The sequence below is a fragment of the Brassica rapa genome, chromosome A05, assembly GCF_000309985.2.
Source record: "Brassica rapa cultivar Chiifu-401-42 chromosome A05, CAAS_Brap_v3.01, whole genome shotgun sequence".
In the NCBI taxonomy this organism is placed as follows: domain Eukaryota; kingdom Viridiplantae; phylum Streptophyta; class Magnoliopsida; order Brassicales; family Brassicaceae; genus Brassica; species Brassica rapa.
This window is the reverse complement of record NC_024799.2, coordinates 8,233,591-8,246,838: the sequence shown is the minus strand read 5'-3', so window position 1 is coordinate 8,246,838 and position 13,248 is coordinate 8,233,591. Positions and strand designations below refer to the sequence as shown.

General features: G+C 39.9%; 5 protein-coding genes across 6 annotated transcripts in view; 3 read left to right on the top strand and 2 right to left on the bottom strand.

The window, feature by feature from the left end:
- Positions 1–625: 625 nt before the first annotated feature.
- LOC117134447 lies at positions 626–4,833 on the top strand. Of its 2 annotated transcripts, XM_033292927.1 has the most exons (3): positions 626–1,829; positions 2,245–3,090; positions 3,277–4,833. In XM_033292927.1, the coding sequence occupies exons 2-3, from the start codon at positions 2,245–2,247 to the stop codon at positions 4,249–4,251; spliced, it is 1,821 nt and encodes a 606-aa protein (XP_033148818.1). In that variant the 5' UTR covers positions 626–1,829; the 3' UTR covers positions 4,252–4,833. The 2 variants fall into 2 exon arrangements, with proteins under 2 accessions (XP_033148818.1, XP_033148817.1); XM_033292926.1 differs by having other exon boundaries at positions 626–3,090.
- Positions 4,653–5,163, top strand: LOC117134316. Its single transcript, XM_033292581.1, has 2 exons — positions 4,653–4,930; positions 5,029–5,163. Exons 1-2 carry the CDS (start codon positions 4,703–4,705, stop codon positions 5,161–5,163), a joined length of 363 nt encoding a protein of 120 aa, XP_033148472.1. The 5' UTR covers positions 4,653–4,702.
- Positions 5,164–7,008: 1,845 nt separating this feature from the next.
- LOC117134448 (B3 domain-containing protein REM10-like) lies at positions 7,009–9,884 on the bottom strand. Its single transcript, XM_033292929.1, has 4 exons — positions 9,813–9,884; positions 9,665–9,727; positions 9,222–9,584; positions 7,009–9,069 (listed from the first exon to the last, which is right to left on the bottom strand). The coding sequence occupies exons 2-4, from the start codon at positions 9,725–9,727 to the stop codon at positions 8,812–8,814; spliced, it is 684 nt and encodes a 227-aa protein (XP_033148820.1). The 5' UTR covers positions 9,813–9,884; the 3' UTR covers positions 7,009–8,811.
- LOC117134315 (uncharacterized protein At4g04775-like) lies at positions 7,848–8,304 on the top strand. The gene is made up of 2 exons (XM_033292580.1): positions 7,848–8,015; positions 8,086–8,304. The coding sequence occupies exons 1-2, from the start codon at positions 7,848–7,850 to the stop codon at positions 8,302–8,304; spliced, it is 387 nt and encodes a 128-aa protein (XP_033148471.1).
- A 1,107-nt stretch (positions 9,885–10,991) lies between the features above and the next one.
- LOC117134445 overlaps positions 10,992–13,248 on the bottom strand; it is an 11,771-nt gene continuing 9,514 nt past the window's right edge. Inside the window, exon 2 of the mRNA XM_033292924.1 lies at positions 10,992–13,153. Coding sequence (XP_033148815.1) covers positions 13,022–13,153 — 132 coding nt within the window. The 3' untranslated portion in view covers positions 10,992–13,021. The remainder of the gene's footprint in view (positions 13,154–13,248) is intronic.

Genomic DNA, 13,248 nt, shown 5'->3' with positions numbered 1-13,248 from the left:
ATGCCATGGACGACGCCTCCAACACCGCTCCGGAGCAGCACTTCACGCAAGACCACCGCGTGCTTCGACACACGCCGACAACACGAGCTACAAACACCTTCGAGTAAACGGACCTCCGAAGCTCTCAAATCGCAAGTACTACAGATCCCGCCTGACCTAGACGCCCAGGAAAAGACAGAGAACCGACACCACACAACCATCGCTCGTCGAGACCAAGACAGACCGAAGACTGCAGAAGAAACCGACGGCGAGACTCCAACCCGCCTCCACGCGCTACTGGCCCTCCAAGGGGTTAAAGGAGCCCCTTGCACAGCCCTAAAAGCCGACTCCTCAGCCTGAGAATACACAGACCCCGCGCCGTTGCTCCAACCCTCGCAATCTACACCGGAGACGGAGCTCCTCACGTGCGAAGACGTCTTAAGCGAAACCCTTGGAACAGAGCAGCAAGCAAAGCAGAGCAAGTGAAGGTCACAAGAGAGAAGCAAAGAAAAAAAGGAGAGGATTAAGGAGAAGAGGAGGGCTCCCGGCTTCGAACGGACGCTCACGCGCCGCCGAAGAGCCGGAGCCACAGAGATCTGGTTTTTTTTTTCTCTTTTGTGTCGAGAGAGAAGAAGATAGATGAGAGAGAAAGCGGTCCCAAGTCAATCAAAAAAATGATATTAACAACGTAAATAAATGATACACAATATCTTGTTTCTTGTAGTGTATGAACCAACAAACAAAACTGAAAATCAAATGTCAATAACGCACACAAGATGTGATGGATATCTTTTTTGGAAGTTGGAACGTGCCAACACAAGAGGGGTGAAAAATCGACGGTGGCGAAGGAGAGAAATATATGCACCAACTTGCCGTAAGTTAACATCGTTGAGAAAGCAACGTTAGAGCAGCTCCATCGGTAAGCTCCTTAATGAATTTTTAGCATTTAAGAAAAAGGAAAAAGAAATTAATTTAGGTCAGAGAACGTTGAAAGGTTCTGATTACAGGATTTTAAGAATCGGTACCAAACTTAAAAGGACAGATGTCATTGCAGTAGTGTTTCAATTGGTTTTGGAAAATTAATACATAATTAAATTATTATAATAACATTATTTTTTTTGTTTTAGAACCTTTCACAGGTTGTAACCGATGGAGCTGGCCTTAGAAGAAGGTGAAGAATTGACGGCTCTCGTTTGGTAGTTGCTCATATCTTCTTAGCAGTTGATATTTATTGTTTCTTTCATTGGACTCTTCTCACCTCACTGATATAAATTTCCCTAAGTTTGGTCAATTTCATTTATAACACGTACGTTGGAATCTAGCCCCGCCCTAATTTCATACTTTTATTTATTTATTAGAGAAAATTACTAGAATGTTACACATTTTATGGTTTATTACTAGAATGTTGTATATCTTTGTTTTATTACTAGAATGTTTTCTCTTTCCTAGTAATTTACAATAAGGGGCTTTTGTTATGTTTTATTTTCTGAAACTAATTTTAAAGATCAAAGCCACATCAGTTATTTAAAATCCACATCACATCAGTTATTTTTTGAAACCAAACCGTCTCTATCACTATCACTATCATACATACGGTTTTGTAAAAAAAAAAAAGAAAAGAACACGAAGAACTGTGTTGTGTCGAAGAAGGAACCGCAAACCGAAATCGTCTCACCCTTCGAAACCCTCGTCGACATTGTTCTTTACTTCTTCGAACTCTCTCTAACTCTCTGTCGTTGAACTCTCTATAACTCTCTGTCGTTGAACTCTGTCTCGTCGGAGTTTTTAGAAACCGTCGTCTGTACGAAATCGCCTTCACCGCATTCTCATCAACGAGTTCATCTTTTCCGGTAAGATGTCGCGACGTTATATATTGTATTTTGGTTGAGTTTGTGGGTCAGTTATATATTGAGGCTGTGATATGGGTGTGTCGAGGTTTTTGTTGCGACTGAGTTAGGGTTATGTTGACTGTGCTATGGGTTTGTCGAGGATTTTGTTGTGTCTGAGTTAGGGTTATGTTGCGGCTGAGATATGTGATTGTCTAGGCTTTTGTTGTGTCTGAATTAGGGCTTTTTGTTGTGGCTGAGTTATGGTTATGTTATAACTGAGTAATTATTATGTTATGGCTGAGTTATGGTTATGTTATAACTGAGTAATTATTATGTTATGGCTGAGTTATATATATGACCTAATATATTTTAATATTATGATATGGCTGTGTTATTTTTATGTTGTGGCTGATTTATTGTTGTGTTATATGATCAGATGGATGTTAGTCAAGTCGAACCACGTGATTACCCTCCAAGACTTTACCCTTCTAACCTAGAAGGTAAAGATATCAATCATAATTTCCGTGCAGGACATTTCCCCCACATTAAAGAAACAATAGGACTCGATGTGTGGGAAGAACTGGTGAACTCTCCCATTGGAGTAGTTGCTAGGCTACTTTCACGCGAAAGCATTTGGTCTGGTAGGACCGTACACTATCTGCTATGTAGACAGCTGCGAGTGCATAAAAAGGAGATATGGTCTGTTGTGGCTGATGATGTTATCAGGTTTAGCTTGCTCGAGTTTGGTGAGATCACTGGGTTAAACACAGGTCCATTGCCAACAGAAAGTTTTGAACCTGATCAATACAAAGAGTTTTGGGAGGAGTTGAAGGTGCCGCTTGGGATGGGACCCAAGTATGATGAGCTGAAGGCAGCATTAGAGTTCTGTCCTGGTTGGAGTTTTGAAAAGCGTAAGTGGTTGGGGATGTTATTTCTTCAAGCCATGGGACTGTACTGTTTGCATCACAATTCAAGGATACCCTTTCAAAGTGCAATAAGGGTATTCGACGATGAAGCCATGAGGTCGTATCCATGGGGTCGGACTGCATTCGAAGTTCTTGTTGACTCTCTGAAAACACTGTCTCCAGATGGAAAGTCATACACAGTAAGCGGCATGAAGGACGTTTTATTGGTTTGGGCGTATGAGTCCATCGTCTGTTTCGGTGAGAAGTTTGGGAGAGTGGTCAACAATGAAGACGTTCCTCTTTTGCGATGGGGTGGAAGGCGTACACGTTCAAGTTTTGATACTGTCTTGTCTGACGAAATCAAAGATCATGGCGAGGTAATGTTTAACTGCTACTTATACGACTGAGTTAACAGCTACTTAATGGTTGAGTTTATTTTATATTGTTGCCGAATTAGTCTATTTGATGGCTGAGTTTATTTTATATTGTGACCGAATTAATTTATTTGATGGCTTGGTTTTGTGTTATTTGATGGCTGAGTTTATGATAAACTGGTGTTGCAGGTCCGTTTGAGGAGAATGGTTATGAAGGAGTCAATTGAAGAGATGTTTCCTGTATGGTCGGATGAACCTGACGACCCACAACTCGTTAGGTTGGTAGAAGACATACACGCAGGTAGATACGTGAAAGGTTTCTGGGAAGTACAGAGGGATGAGCAGGGGAAGGGGAATGAGAAGAAGAAGAAGAAGAAAACGAAGGGAGTTTCATCAGAAGCTGAGCCATCAACAAAGAAGCAGAAGAAAGAAGCTGCTGAAACGAGAAAGGGTTCTAGCGAGGAGGAAGCTGTATTGGACAAAGCGACTCTGACGAATCTTGTGAGTGCTCTGCAGAATATTTCAGCAAAATTTGACGCTTACGATTTTGACCGGAACCGGCCAGTGATGGACGAGAAGACCCTAGATAACGTGGTGAAAGCTGTAGTGCAGCAGAGTCTGAAAGTTTTGGGGGAAAGGAAAATTCCCGACAACGATGCTAAACTCTCCTCCGCCGGCGTAGAAAAATCTTTATCGGTGACATCATCACCTCGTAGGAGGTCGCCACCGGAAAAGTCGGACAAAAGTCCAGTGGTAGAACCGCAGGCCCAGGAGGAGAAGTCTGTAAAAACTCCAGTGACAGAACCGCGGCAGCAGAAAAAGCCTGTCAAAAGTCCAGAGCCGCCGCAGCAGAAAGAGAAGGCTGTCAAAAGTCCGGTGCCGCCGCAGCGGAAGGAGAAGGCTGTCAAAAGTCCGGTGCCGGCGCAGCAGAAACAGCAGAAGTCAGTCAAAAGTCCAGCGTTAGCTGAGACCCCTGCAAAGAAGAATTCGGAGCTTGAGAAGGATACAGTGGTGAGAAGGATTTTGGGTGATGATTTTAATGAAATGATTTCATCAGTGTTTCTCCTGCAAAGATTACTAAGGATGCTAAGGATGGTAAGGATGCCAACGTTCCAGCCTATGGACGCGGCTTACGGGGCAAGGCCAAGCGTACTGTTACTGTAAAGGATGAGGCTATCGAGGATAAGAAAAAAGCACAGCGGGCAGAGGCTGCGTTGAAGAGGAAGGAGAAGCAAGAGGCTAAGAAAAAAGAGAACGAGGAGAAGAAACAGAAGAGAAAAGCGGCTGAGTTACAAAAGAAACAAGAGGCTGGGTTACAGAAGAAAAAGAAGGAAGACGAGGCTGAGTTACCGAAAAAAAGAAGGAAAAAGAGGCTGAGTTACCGAAGAAGAAGAAAGAAGAAGAGGAATGTGTTGTGACGAACGACGAAGTTATTGCGGAAGATAACGCATTGGCGCCGGAGTCTGATGTCGAGCCAGCTGAATTGATTAGATCTTCCGTGGTAAAGGAACTTCGGGAGAAATCAGTTAAGTTATCTCCACAAGGGTTTTCATTGACGAACCTTGATTCAGCACCAGTTTTTCCGTACATTGGAGACAATGGACAGACGACTTGCATGAGGAAGAACATTACGCCTTCATCAGCAATATACGACCCTTGCGCACCTGTTGATCCGGCGCGACTGGAAAAACTGAAGCAACACATTAAGGCAATTCCACCCAAACCACCAGCACCTAAAGATAAACCAGAAGAACCCTCAGCTGATCATGAGAGTGACTTCTACAGCATACTCATGCATGAAAGACCGTGGCCTGACAAAGAATATGGATGGGTGTTTGATAATGTAAGTCTTTATTAAGGCTGACTTATATATTCTATAAAGGCTGACTTATATATTTAATTCATTATATTACGGCTGACTTATTATTTTTCTTTGTCTAGCATATCGCTGCGTATATGAACGTCCTCATACAAAGGTCCATGCGAGATCCCACTCCATTCTGGTCCAAGCGGATTGGTTTCATAGACCCTTGGTTGTTAAGTTTTTGGGCTTCGATTACAGGCAGTTCAGGATGAAACCTGCTTCGTTCAAGTTCAAAGACAGTGGTTATGAAGCGTTGGTAAACGGGAGATTCCCCGAAGAATTTACAACAAACTTGAAGTGGTATGCAGATGTGGATCACGTGTACGGATGTCTTCAAACCGGCGGTAATCACTGGGTGGCGTTTCACGTGGATCTGATCAAGGAGAAGATAGATTGCTACGATCCAATCTATGGAGAGTCAACACCCGAAAGTGAGCAAAAAATGCTAAATGCTTTTAGACCTCTACTGGAGATGCTTCCCTGGATGTTGAATGAGCTTATTCCTGCCGATCTCCGAAAGCATTCTAGGAAGAGGTTCGCATTCAGACGGAGGAGCAAAAGATACATTCCACAAAACAACATCATAGGTGATTGTGGGGTTTATTCGTTGAAGTTTGTGGAGTGTCTAGCGCTTGGTGTATCTTTTGATGGCATAAACGATAGTAATATTCAAGGGTTACGGGTGAAGATGGCAGCAGATATCCTCGAGGAAGGAGGAAATGTTGGAATGAACAATTTGTTGTCAAAATGAAACTGTGTTTGTTTGTGAACCTGTGTTTGTTGTTATGTTAACTATTTGACTTTGGATAACTGCTGTAATAACTCAGTCGTATCGATTAGTAATACTCAGCCAGTACTCATTGATAACTCAGTCATACCTCAAACATACCCTAGAATCAAAATAATTAATAATTTTTCATTCGAATGTTATATATAAAGTCCAATTATCAAAATAATTAATAATAACTCAATGTGTGAGCATGATCTTTGTTGACTATACGAGTTTGGAATCGATTATAATCTTGAGGTATATGTTGTCTCTTACGAGTACCTAAAACTCTAGGCAGTGATATGAGGTGTGAGCATGATTCAAAACACGTAAACTGTTATTGTGTTATTTATTATGAATTTGTGATATTTATCATATCTTGTGGTTCGTACATCATAAATCATAACCCTAAACAATCTTATTCGGAACCCAAACCCTAAATAACTAAACCCTATACCCTAAACGGCAAACAACAAATCAGCCGTAAAGGTCTTAATAACTCAGCCTGTTAGTGTAAGTTAATATTTACATATGGCGCGAAAATTTTAGATATTTTATCTCGCGACCTTTAATGTTCTATACTTCCCCTATATATAGCCCCCTTCTCTTGCACCTTCTCGCCTTATCTCACTAGAAAACCTAAACAATATCTCTATATCGCCTTACAAAGTTATGATTGTTCCTGGTTATTCAGAAAGGTTAGAGAACAGAGTCAATGAGATACTAAACTCTGAAAATCGTGAAAACCTTCCCGTTCTATACCCTGGCCCGGGTGTCTTGCTTGACAGCGTAATCTGGTTTAAATTTCTAAGCGATCTCTCCCTGGCCATCCCGTCGATTTTAGCAGAAGGATGGGTTCATGATTGGCCGACATGGCGCGCCATTCCCGATCATTTTAAGGAACGCTGGTTTCTTCAACTCGCTGTAAGGACAACATCTTTGAATTGTTTTTGATATTAGACATAATAACAGCACTTACATTTGGAAATTGGTTTTTTGTTGTAGCGCAAACGCACGTGGGCACGAAGATATAATTTTCAAGTTTGGACAAATTTTAATCTGGTGGCCAGAACGGTGTTTCGTTGTCAGATGCGCCTCTTGAAGAGGAGGTGGGCACATGGGGGTGAGAAGCCTGCGTGGATGCTAACTAGAGTTTGGCGTGATCTTGTCCACATGTTTGAAGAATTTGGTCCTGATAATTTTGGTTTTAGTAATTGATTTGTTGTTTTTGTTTGTATTCAGCCGTCAAGTTTTTGTAAAGTTGTTTAACTCAGCCGTTAAGTTTCTATAAAGTTGTTTAACTCAGCCATTAAGTTTCTATTAAGTTGTTTAACTCAGCCGTTTAGTTTCTATAAAGTTGTTTAACTCAGCCGTTAAGGTTTTATAAAGTTGTTTAACTCAGCCGGAATTGTTTGCGTCAAACGTCAGTGTTTCAGTTAAGTAACTCAGCCGTAATACGAATTAAGATACTAATAACTCAGCCTTATATTGTAAAAATACAAAGCCAAAGTTAACGCTATTTTCCATGTATTATTATGGCCGCCATTACTTAATCGAGACCAGTATTAGAGTCCTTTATTCTCTTATTATTATACGTGCGAGAAATTCCATCGTCATTGAGAATATCGAGACTCATTATTATGGCCGTCATTACATTATCGAGACTACTATTATTAGAGACCTTTATTCTCTTATTATTATGTGCATGAGAAATTTCGTTTGCATTTGCATTGAGAATATCGAGACTCATTATTATACGGCTGGCACGCATGTATCGGATTATTTACATAATCGAGGTATTGTTATTTTTAATGTAACTCAGTCAATACATCTACGTTAACTCAGCCAAAATATAGACGCTAACACAGCCGTAATACGAATTCAACTTAAGTGTTTGATAAAATAATAAAGAACCTTTCGTATTTCTTGATTTGATTGAATATTCGTCATAATTAAAGTGCATCACGTGTGTGAAAAAATATGGCTCAAACCTAATATCGAGGCATTTAATAGTTTATTAATTTAAATTATTCTTCTTTATTTGAATTTAAAAAAAATGATTTTATATTACTACCACTATTGTTTTAACTTTGTCTTTCACACCAATTTCTCTTTCATTCAAAGAAAATGTCTTCTTCATCATCTGTGTCTGGTAACACTTACTTTCACCGCCGGCATGTGGAAAGAGGAACGCCGAAACAGTGTTGGTGTGGTGAACCCGCTGAATTATGTACATCTGCATCACGGGCTAATCCAGGACGACTGTACTATTGCTGTCGCAAAGGATATATTAAGGTTTGATTTTTAATTTTATTCATTATACTGTCAATGTGATACTAAGAGCTGGGCATGTTGGTGAAATCAGAGACATTTATTCAAATGGGCGGACGAGTGCTTGGTGGAAGAGGTAGAAGATATGAAATCGGTGATGAGTGACATGACCAAAGGCATATCAGATCTGAGAGTAGACGTTGGTCGGTTGGAGAAAGAACTCGGTAAAGCGGAAAAGATGAAGTGTTTGATGTTTCCAGTGGTGGTTTGTGGGTTTGGTATGGCCATATTTTGGCACTATTTCTTTGCGTAGTCATGTGTTGTAATCATAATTTAGACGCAATGTTTTTAGTAACTCAGCTATTAAGTTCAATGCAACTCAGCCAGTACGTTAATTAATTCATAATCAAACAATAACCCAGCCATAATACGAGTATTCGTCAGTCATAACGTTTTAATAACTCAGTTATAAAGTTCACTGCAATTCAGCCGTTACGTTAATTAAGTCACTATCAAACAATAACCCAGCCATAATATGAGTATTCGTCAGTCATAATGTTTTAATAACTCAGTTATAACGTTCACTGCAACTCAGCCGTTACGTTAATTAAGTCACTATCAAACAATAACCCAGCCATAATATGAGTATTCGTCAGTCATAATGTTTTAATAACTCAGTTAAAACGTTCACTGCAACTCAGCCGTTACGTTAATTAAGTCATAATCAAACAATAACCCAGCCATTATATGAGTATTAGTCAGCCATAAAAAGCGACATACATAAATTTCTGGTTCGACATACATAAGTTTAGGTTCAAAATCACTCTTCCCTTTCCGGACATACACATATTAGTGGAGTAGTTTTCCCATCTCCAACCACATTGAACACAAATAAGTCTCCTATGGCGCATCTGTTAGCATGACAGAACTTTCTCCAGCCTCTTCTGATGTAATACATGCCGTCTGCTTCGCTAAATCGCAAACTCACAGTCCATGAATTTCCCTCTTTGTTGACAAGTATTATCTCTTGGCATTGTTTGTTCAAAGCAGTACAAGTCGTAGCTCCCTCAGGAAGATACTGCAAACACAGAACGTAAAGACACAGAACAGATCAAACCATATGTTAATAACTAACTAAATACTGCAAACACAGAACGTAAAGACACTGAACAGATCAAACCATATGTTAATAACTAACTAAATATGGTCTATAACTGAAAATCGACTCACAAGTTTGTCTTCTTTTAGATTCGAAGCAGTGACCTCAGCCTGAAAACAATAGTCAAATGAGAAAGAAGGAACATCATCCGCATCGGCTTCTTCCTTGATGATGTGAGGATGTGTATACTGAATCTCACAACAGCTAGGACCAAATGGTGTGACATGAAACACCATATCTCCTTCGTGTTTGAAGATGACAATGTCACCGATTTGAAGGTCATGTGCTGTGGTGAAATCTTTCCAACCTCCGGTGAGTCTCCTGCCTTCTTGTATCACTTCCCAAGTTTGATCTGTAGCGTCCGATCTTAGTTTCCATGTTTTCCGGTTTGTCTTCCCTTCTATGTGTTGTGAGAAGAAGCCAAGTGGTATTGTCTGCAGGTCAGAAAAGCCAAAGTTAAGCAAACTCTAAAATAGGAACATATACACATGAGAAATAGAGAGTGTGTGTCTACCACGCCACTGTGGAAATCGGGAAGCAGAGGCTTCAAGAAATGAGGTTTGTGCGAATTAGGCATCTGCAAACAAGAAAAGAATGGGAAGAAAACATCATCGAACCTAAGCTGAATCCACAAATCTGCAAAAGAGAGGCTTCGGTTTTACCTTCGTATCGAAATCGCCTGTCGTCGAGAGCTTTTCTTTTTTTTTCGCGTTGGGACGAAAATGATTTTTTTTTTCCTTGTGTAAAGTAAATAATGCCGGAAAATATAACTCAGCCGTAACATTGTTAATAATTAATAATGCCGAAGAATAAAACTCAGCCGTAACATTGTTAATAATTAATAATACCGAAAACTAAACCTCAGCCGTAAAATTGTTAATATTTAATGATGTCGAAAAATAAAAGTTGGCCAAAAGACTCATACATAATTTAACTCAGTGTCGAGTTATGTCCTGACACGCATGTCCGAGTAATTTACGATATCGAGATCATTATATGTTTATTTTATTTGGACACGCGTGATCTTTATATTTAATATGATTTCCCTATTATATTTCCAATATTTACAAGTAAAAGATAAAGGAAAAACCAGAGTCGACTTCTAAAACCTAAAGTAAGTCTCTTTCGTCCAAAATCGATTTTGAATTATTTTTTGTATTTTGGCCTTGTTCGATTTTGCATTATTTTTGTGTGCTATGATGTATAAATTAGATGGATCTACAGCGTGGAATTCCAAGGACGTGCGACTGTGGAGCTGCTACCATTGTGTTAACGTCAGGTACAATAAAGAATCCGGGTAGAAGATTTTATCGATGTGGAGCAAATTCGGGTCAAAACCATGTTTTCAAATGGCTTGATGAAGCACATGATGAAGAGTTTGTAGTTGTGGCAAACAAACTCGCGACGATAGAGCAGGATTTGGCCGCTATAAAAGCAGAATTAGATGATATGAAGAAAGACATAACTGAGATCATAAAAATTATTGAATGTCTTAGGATGAAGTCTTAAATGTATTAGTTGCTACTACTACTTCTTTGTTTACTCAGATTCTGTACTCATAAGTCAGTCTATGTTTATGTAACTCGGATTTAACTCAGCCGTTGTTAATTTCTTCCGAAACAACAACTCAGCCGTAACATGTAATAATATCAGTCTTAACGTTTAGGTGAACAATCAAAAAACAGTCATATTTCTAACAATCAAAAAAATCAAAACTCAGCCGTAAGATGAAAATAACTCAGCCATAAGATGACAATAAGTCAGCCATAAGATGAAAATAACTCACATAAGATGAAAATAAGTCAGCCATAAGATGAAAATAACTCAGCCATAAGAAAATAAGTCAGCCATAAAAACAGAATATATAATTTTTTTGTTCGACATACATAATGGCATAGCAAAAAACATAAAAAAGATAAGATTCTGATGCAGAGACATCTTCACCACTTACTTGTGTCCCTAAACAGGCTTATCGGTTCAAAATCACGAAAGAACAAGGAAATCTCTTTGATCCAGAAACAGCGCTCACACATGTTGTCGTCCTTAGTCACATCAATGTGCCATAGGCAGAGACATTGTCGGTCCACAACATTTGCACATTGGCAAAGGTAGAAGGACGGAACATAAGTAGAAGTGAACATGGCCTTAATTTGACGGAACTCGTCAGTATGCCACAAACCCCATCCCCATTTCGCATCTCGAACAAGTTTCCCGACCCTGTCAACAGTTGCTCTTGGAATTCTCCGAAAATACTGCGCATCACCGTAAAAGATTGCTTCAGTCATAGCGTGTGTATACACTGCACGCTCATATCCTGCATCTGCTGCACGCTTGAGGAGAGAAAGGCCATAATCTTGCTCATCGTATGAGTAGAAAAACTGTACACCCTTTACATAAATTGTGCTTGGATTGTTCTCAGCGTAGCAAGTTTTCAACAACTGAGATGGCATAATGAGACCCCAGGGAAAGGATAACACATCGAAATAATGGTATACCCTACGCATCTCTGCTAACGCCTTCATCGACCTGGACGATGCTCTGAGGCGGTAGAGATCTTGGAAGGAGTTACGGGCCACACGCTCAACCACCATTGCCTGAAGATCTTCAGGCAATTCAAGCAGAGGGAAATATTCCATTTTCTCTGAGAGGACAGTTGTGTAAAAGATAGAGAGTTGAAGATGTGTAATTGTTTGAGAAGTACCTTATTTATCTGCAGTTAACGGTTGTAGTTTCGTATCGCGGCGTTTCTTATTTCTTATTTTGAGCGGGAATTTAATCCATAACTCAGCCGTGTATTACAATAACTCAGCCTTAATTGACTTCGCGACGTTTCGTGTTTCTAGCGGGGAAGTTTTTTTCAACTGCGTTTGAATAAAAGAGCTGACATTAGAAATCACGACAATTATTAGGCGTGTGAGTAACATTATCTCAGCCAATGAAGATTAATTTCTCTTAATTTAATTCGCTACTTTCGTATTCCACTTTATAATCAATAATTACGTAGGGGCTATTACGTAACGTAGGGCAATTAAGTACGGACATTTCGTTTTTCGATGTCTGTGTCTCTCTTGAGTAATGGGAAGCGGGCAAATCAATGAAAATAAAAACCCAACCACAATACAAAAAAACCCAGCCGTATTACAACACAAAACCCAGCCGTATTACAAATAATAATCCAGCCGTTGTGCAAATCAATGAAAATAAAACCCAGCCGTATTACAACACACAAAACCCAGCCGTATTACAACACAAAACCCAGCCGTATTTCAAAACAACATGAAAAGCAATTGCTTATATCGGACAAGTTCTCGCATTATGTCCACTTTGACTGCAACGAGAACATATGTGCTCTTTCCTAGGACGTTTGTTTGCAAGTGCAACTTCTAAAGCAGATTTCATCCTATTTTTTTTAGGTCTTCCCGGTTGTTGACGAATAAACGGTGGAAAGCACTGTACGTTAGCCACGTTATCTGGAACAGGTAGCGCTGAGTCAACCGGCATGACCGATTCAGCGTATGCGCTAGCTAAATAAGTGCTTTTATAGTAAGGACTGCACAGTGATATTCGAGAAACATTTCTTTCCTCTGCAGCTGCGATTGCGTATACACATGGTATTTTCTCGACATCGAAACGCCGACATGTGCACTTTCGCTCAACCAAATTAACAACATTCAAAGACTCGCCAGCAGCGCCATATTTCACTTCAGTGTGATGGTCATCAATCCTTTGAACCGTCCAATCCCGGGAGGCACTTACACGTCCCTATTAACAAAACCCAATATTCGTGAAACGGCTTACTTATTATTTATAAAGCTGGCTTATGCAATATAACGATTGACTTATTAGATTTAAAGACTGACTTATTTTACTGTTACGACTGACTTACTTGTAATAGTTTCTCCACACCGCGCGTGAGTGTGGTTGACTGCGATCTGGCATCCACTCTTCGTTCAGCAAACCATCTGGTCATCATAACCCGTATCGATTCCAATATTCGAACAATGTTAAGCCTCTAGCATGCGATAATGCTCTGTTCATTGATTCCGCTATTTTTCGTAGTCTCAAATTGACCTCTCGCCCGGGAAATAAACACGTGTC

Bases quoted from the DNA above. Each gene is read 5' to 3' on its own strand.
- LOC117134447 (XM_033292927.1), top strand. From the start codon at position 2,245: ATGGATGTTAGTCAAGTCGAACCACGTGATTACCCTCCAAGACTTTAC. The intron at 3,091-3,276 runs GTAATGTTTAAC...CTGGTGTTGCAG, and splicing joins AAATCAAAGATCATGGCGAG to GTCCGTTTGAGGAGAATGGT.
- LOC117134316 (XM_033292581.1), top strand. From the start codon at position 4,703: ATGAGGAAGAACATTACGCCTTCATCAGCAATATACGACCCTTGCGCA. The intron at 4,931-5,028 runs GTAAGTCTTTAT...TTCTTTGTCTAG, and splicing joins ATGGATGGGTGTTTGATAAT to CATATCGCTGCGTATATGAA.
- LOC117134315 (XM_033292580.1), top strand. From the start codon at position 7,848: ATGTCTTCTTCATCATCTGTGTCTGGTAACACTTACTTTCACCGCCGG. The intron at 8,016-8,085 runs GTTTGATTTTTA...TGGTGAAATCAG, and splicing joins GTCGCAAAGGATATATTAAG to AGACATTTATTCAAATGGGC.
- LOC117134448 (XM_033292929.1), bottom strand. From the start codon at position 9,727: ATGCCTAATTCGCACAAACCTCATTTCTTGAAGCCTCTGCTTCCCGAT. The intron at 9,585-9,664 runs GTAGACACACAC...TCTGACCTGCAG, and splicing joins CCGATTTCCACAGTGGCGTG to ACAATACCACTTGGCTTCTT. The intron at 9,070-9,221 runs GTGAGTCGATTT...CTGTGTTTGCAG, and splicing joins ATCTAAAAGAAGACAAACTT to TATCTTCCTGAGGGAGCTAC.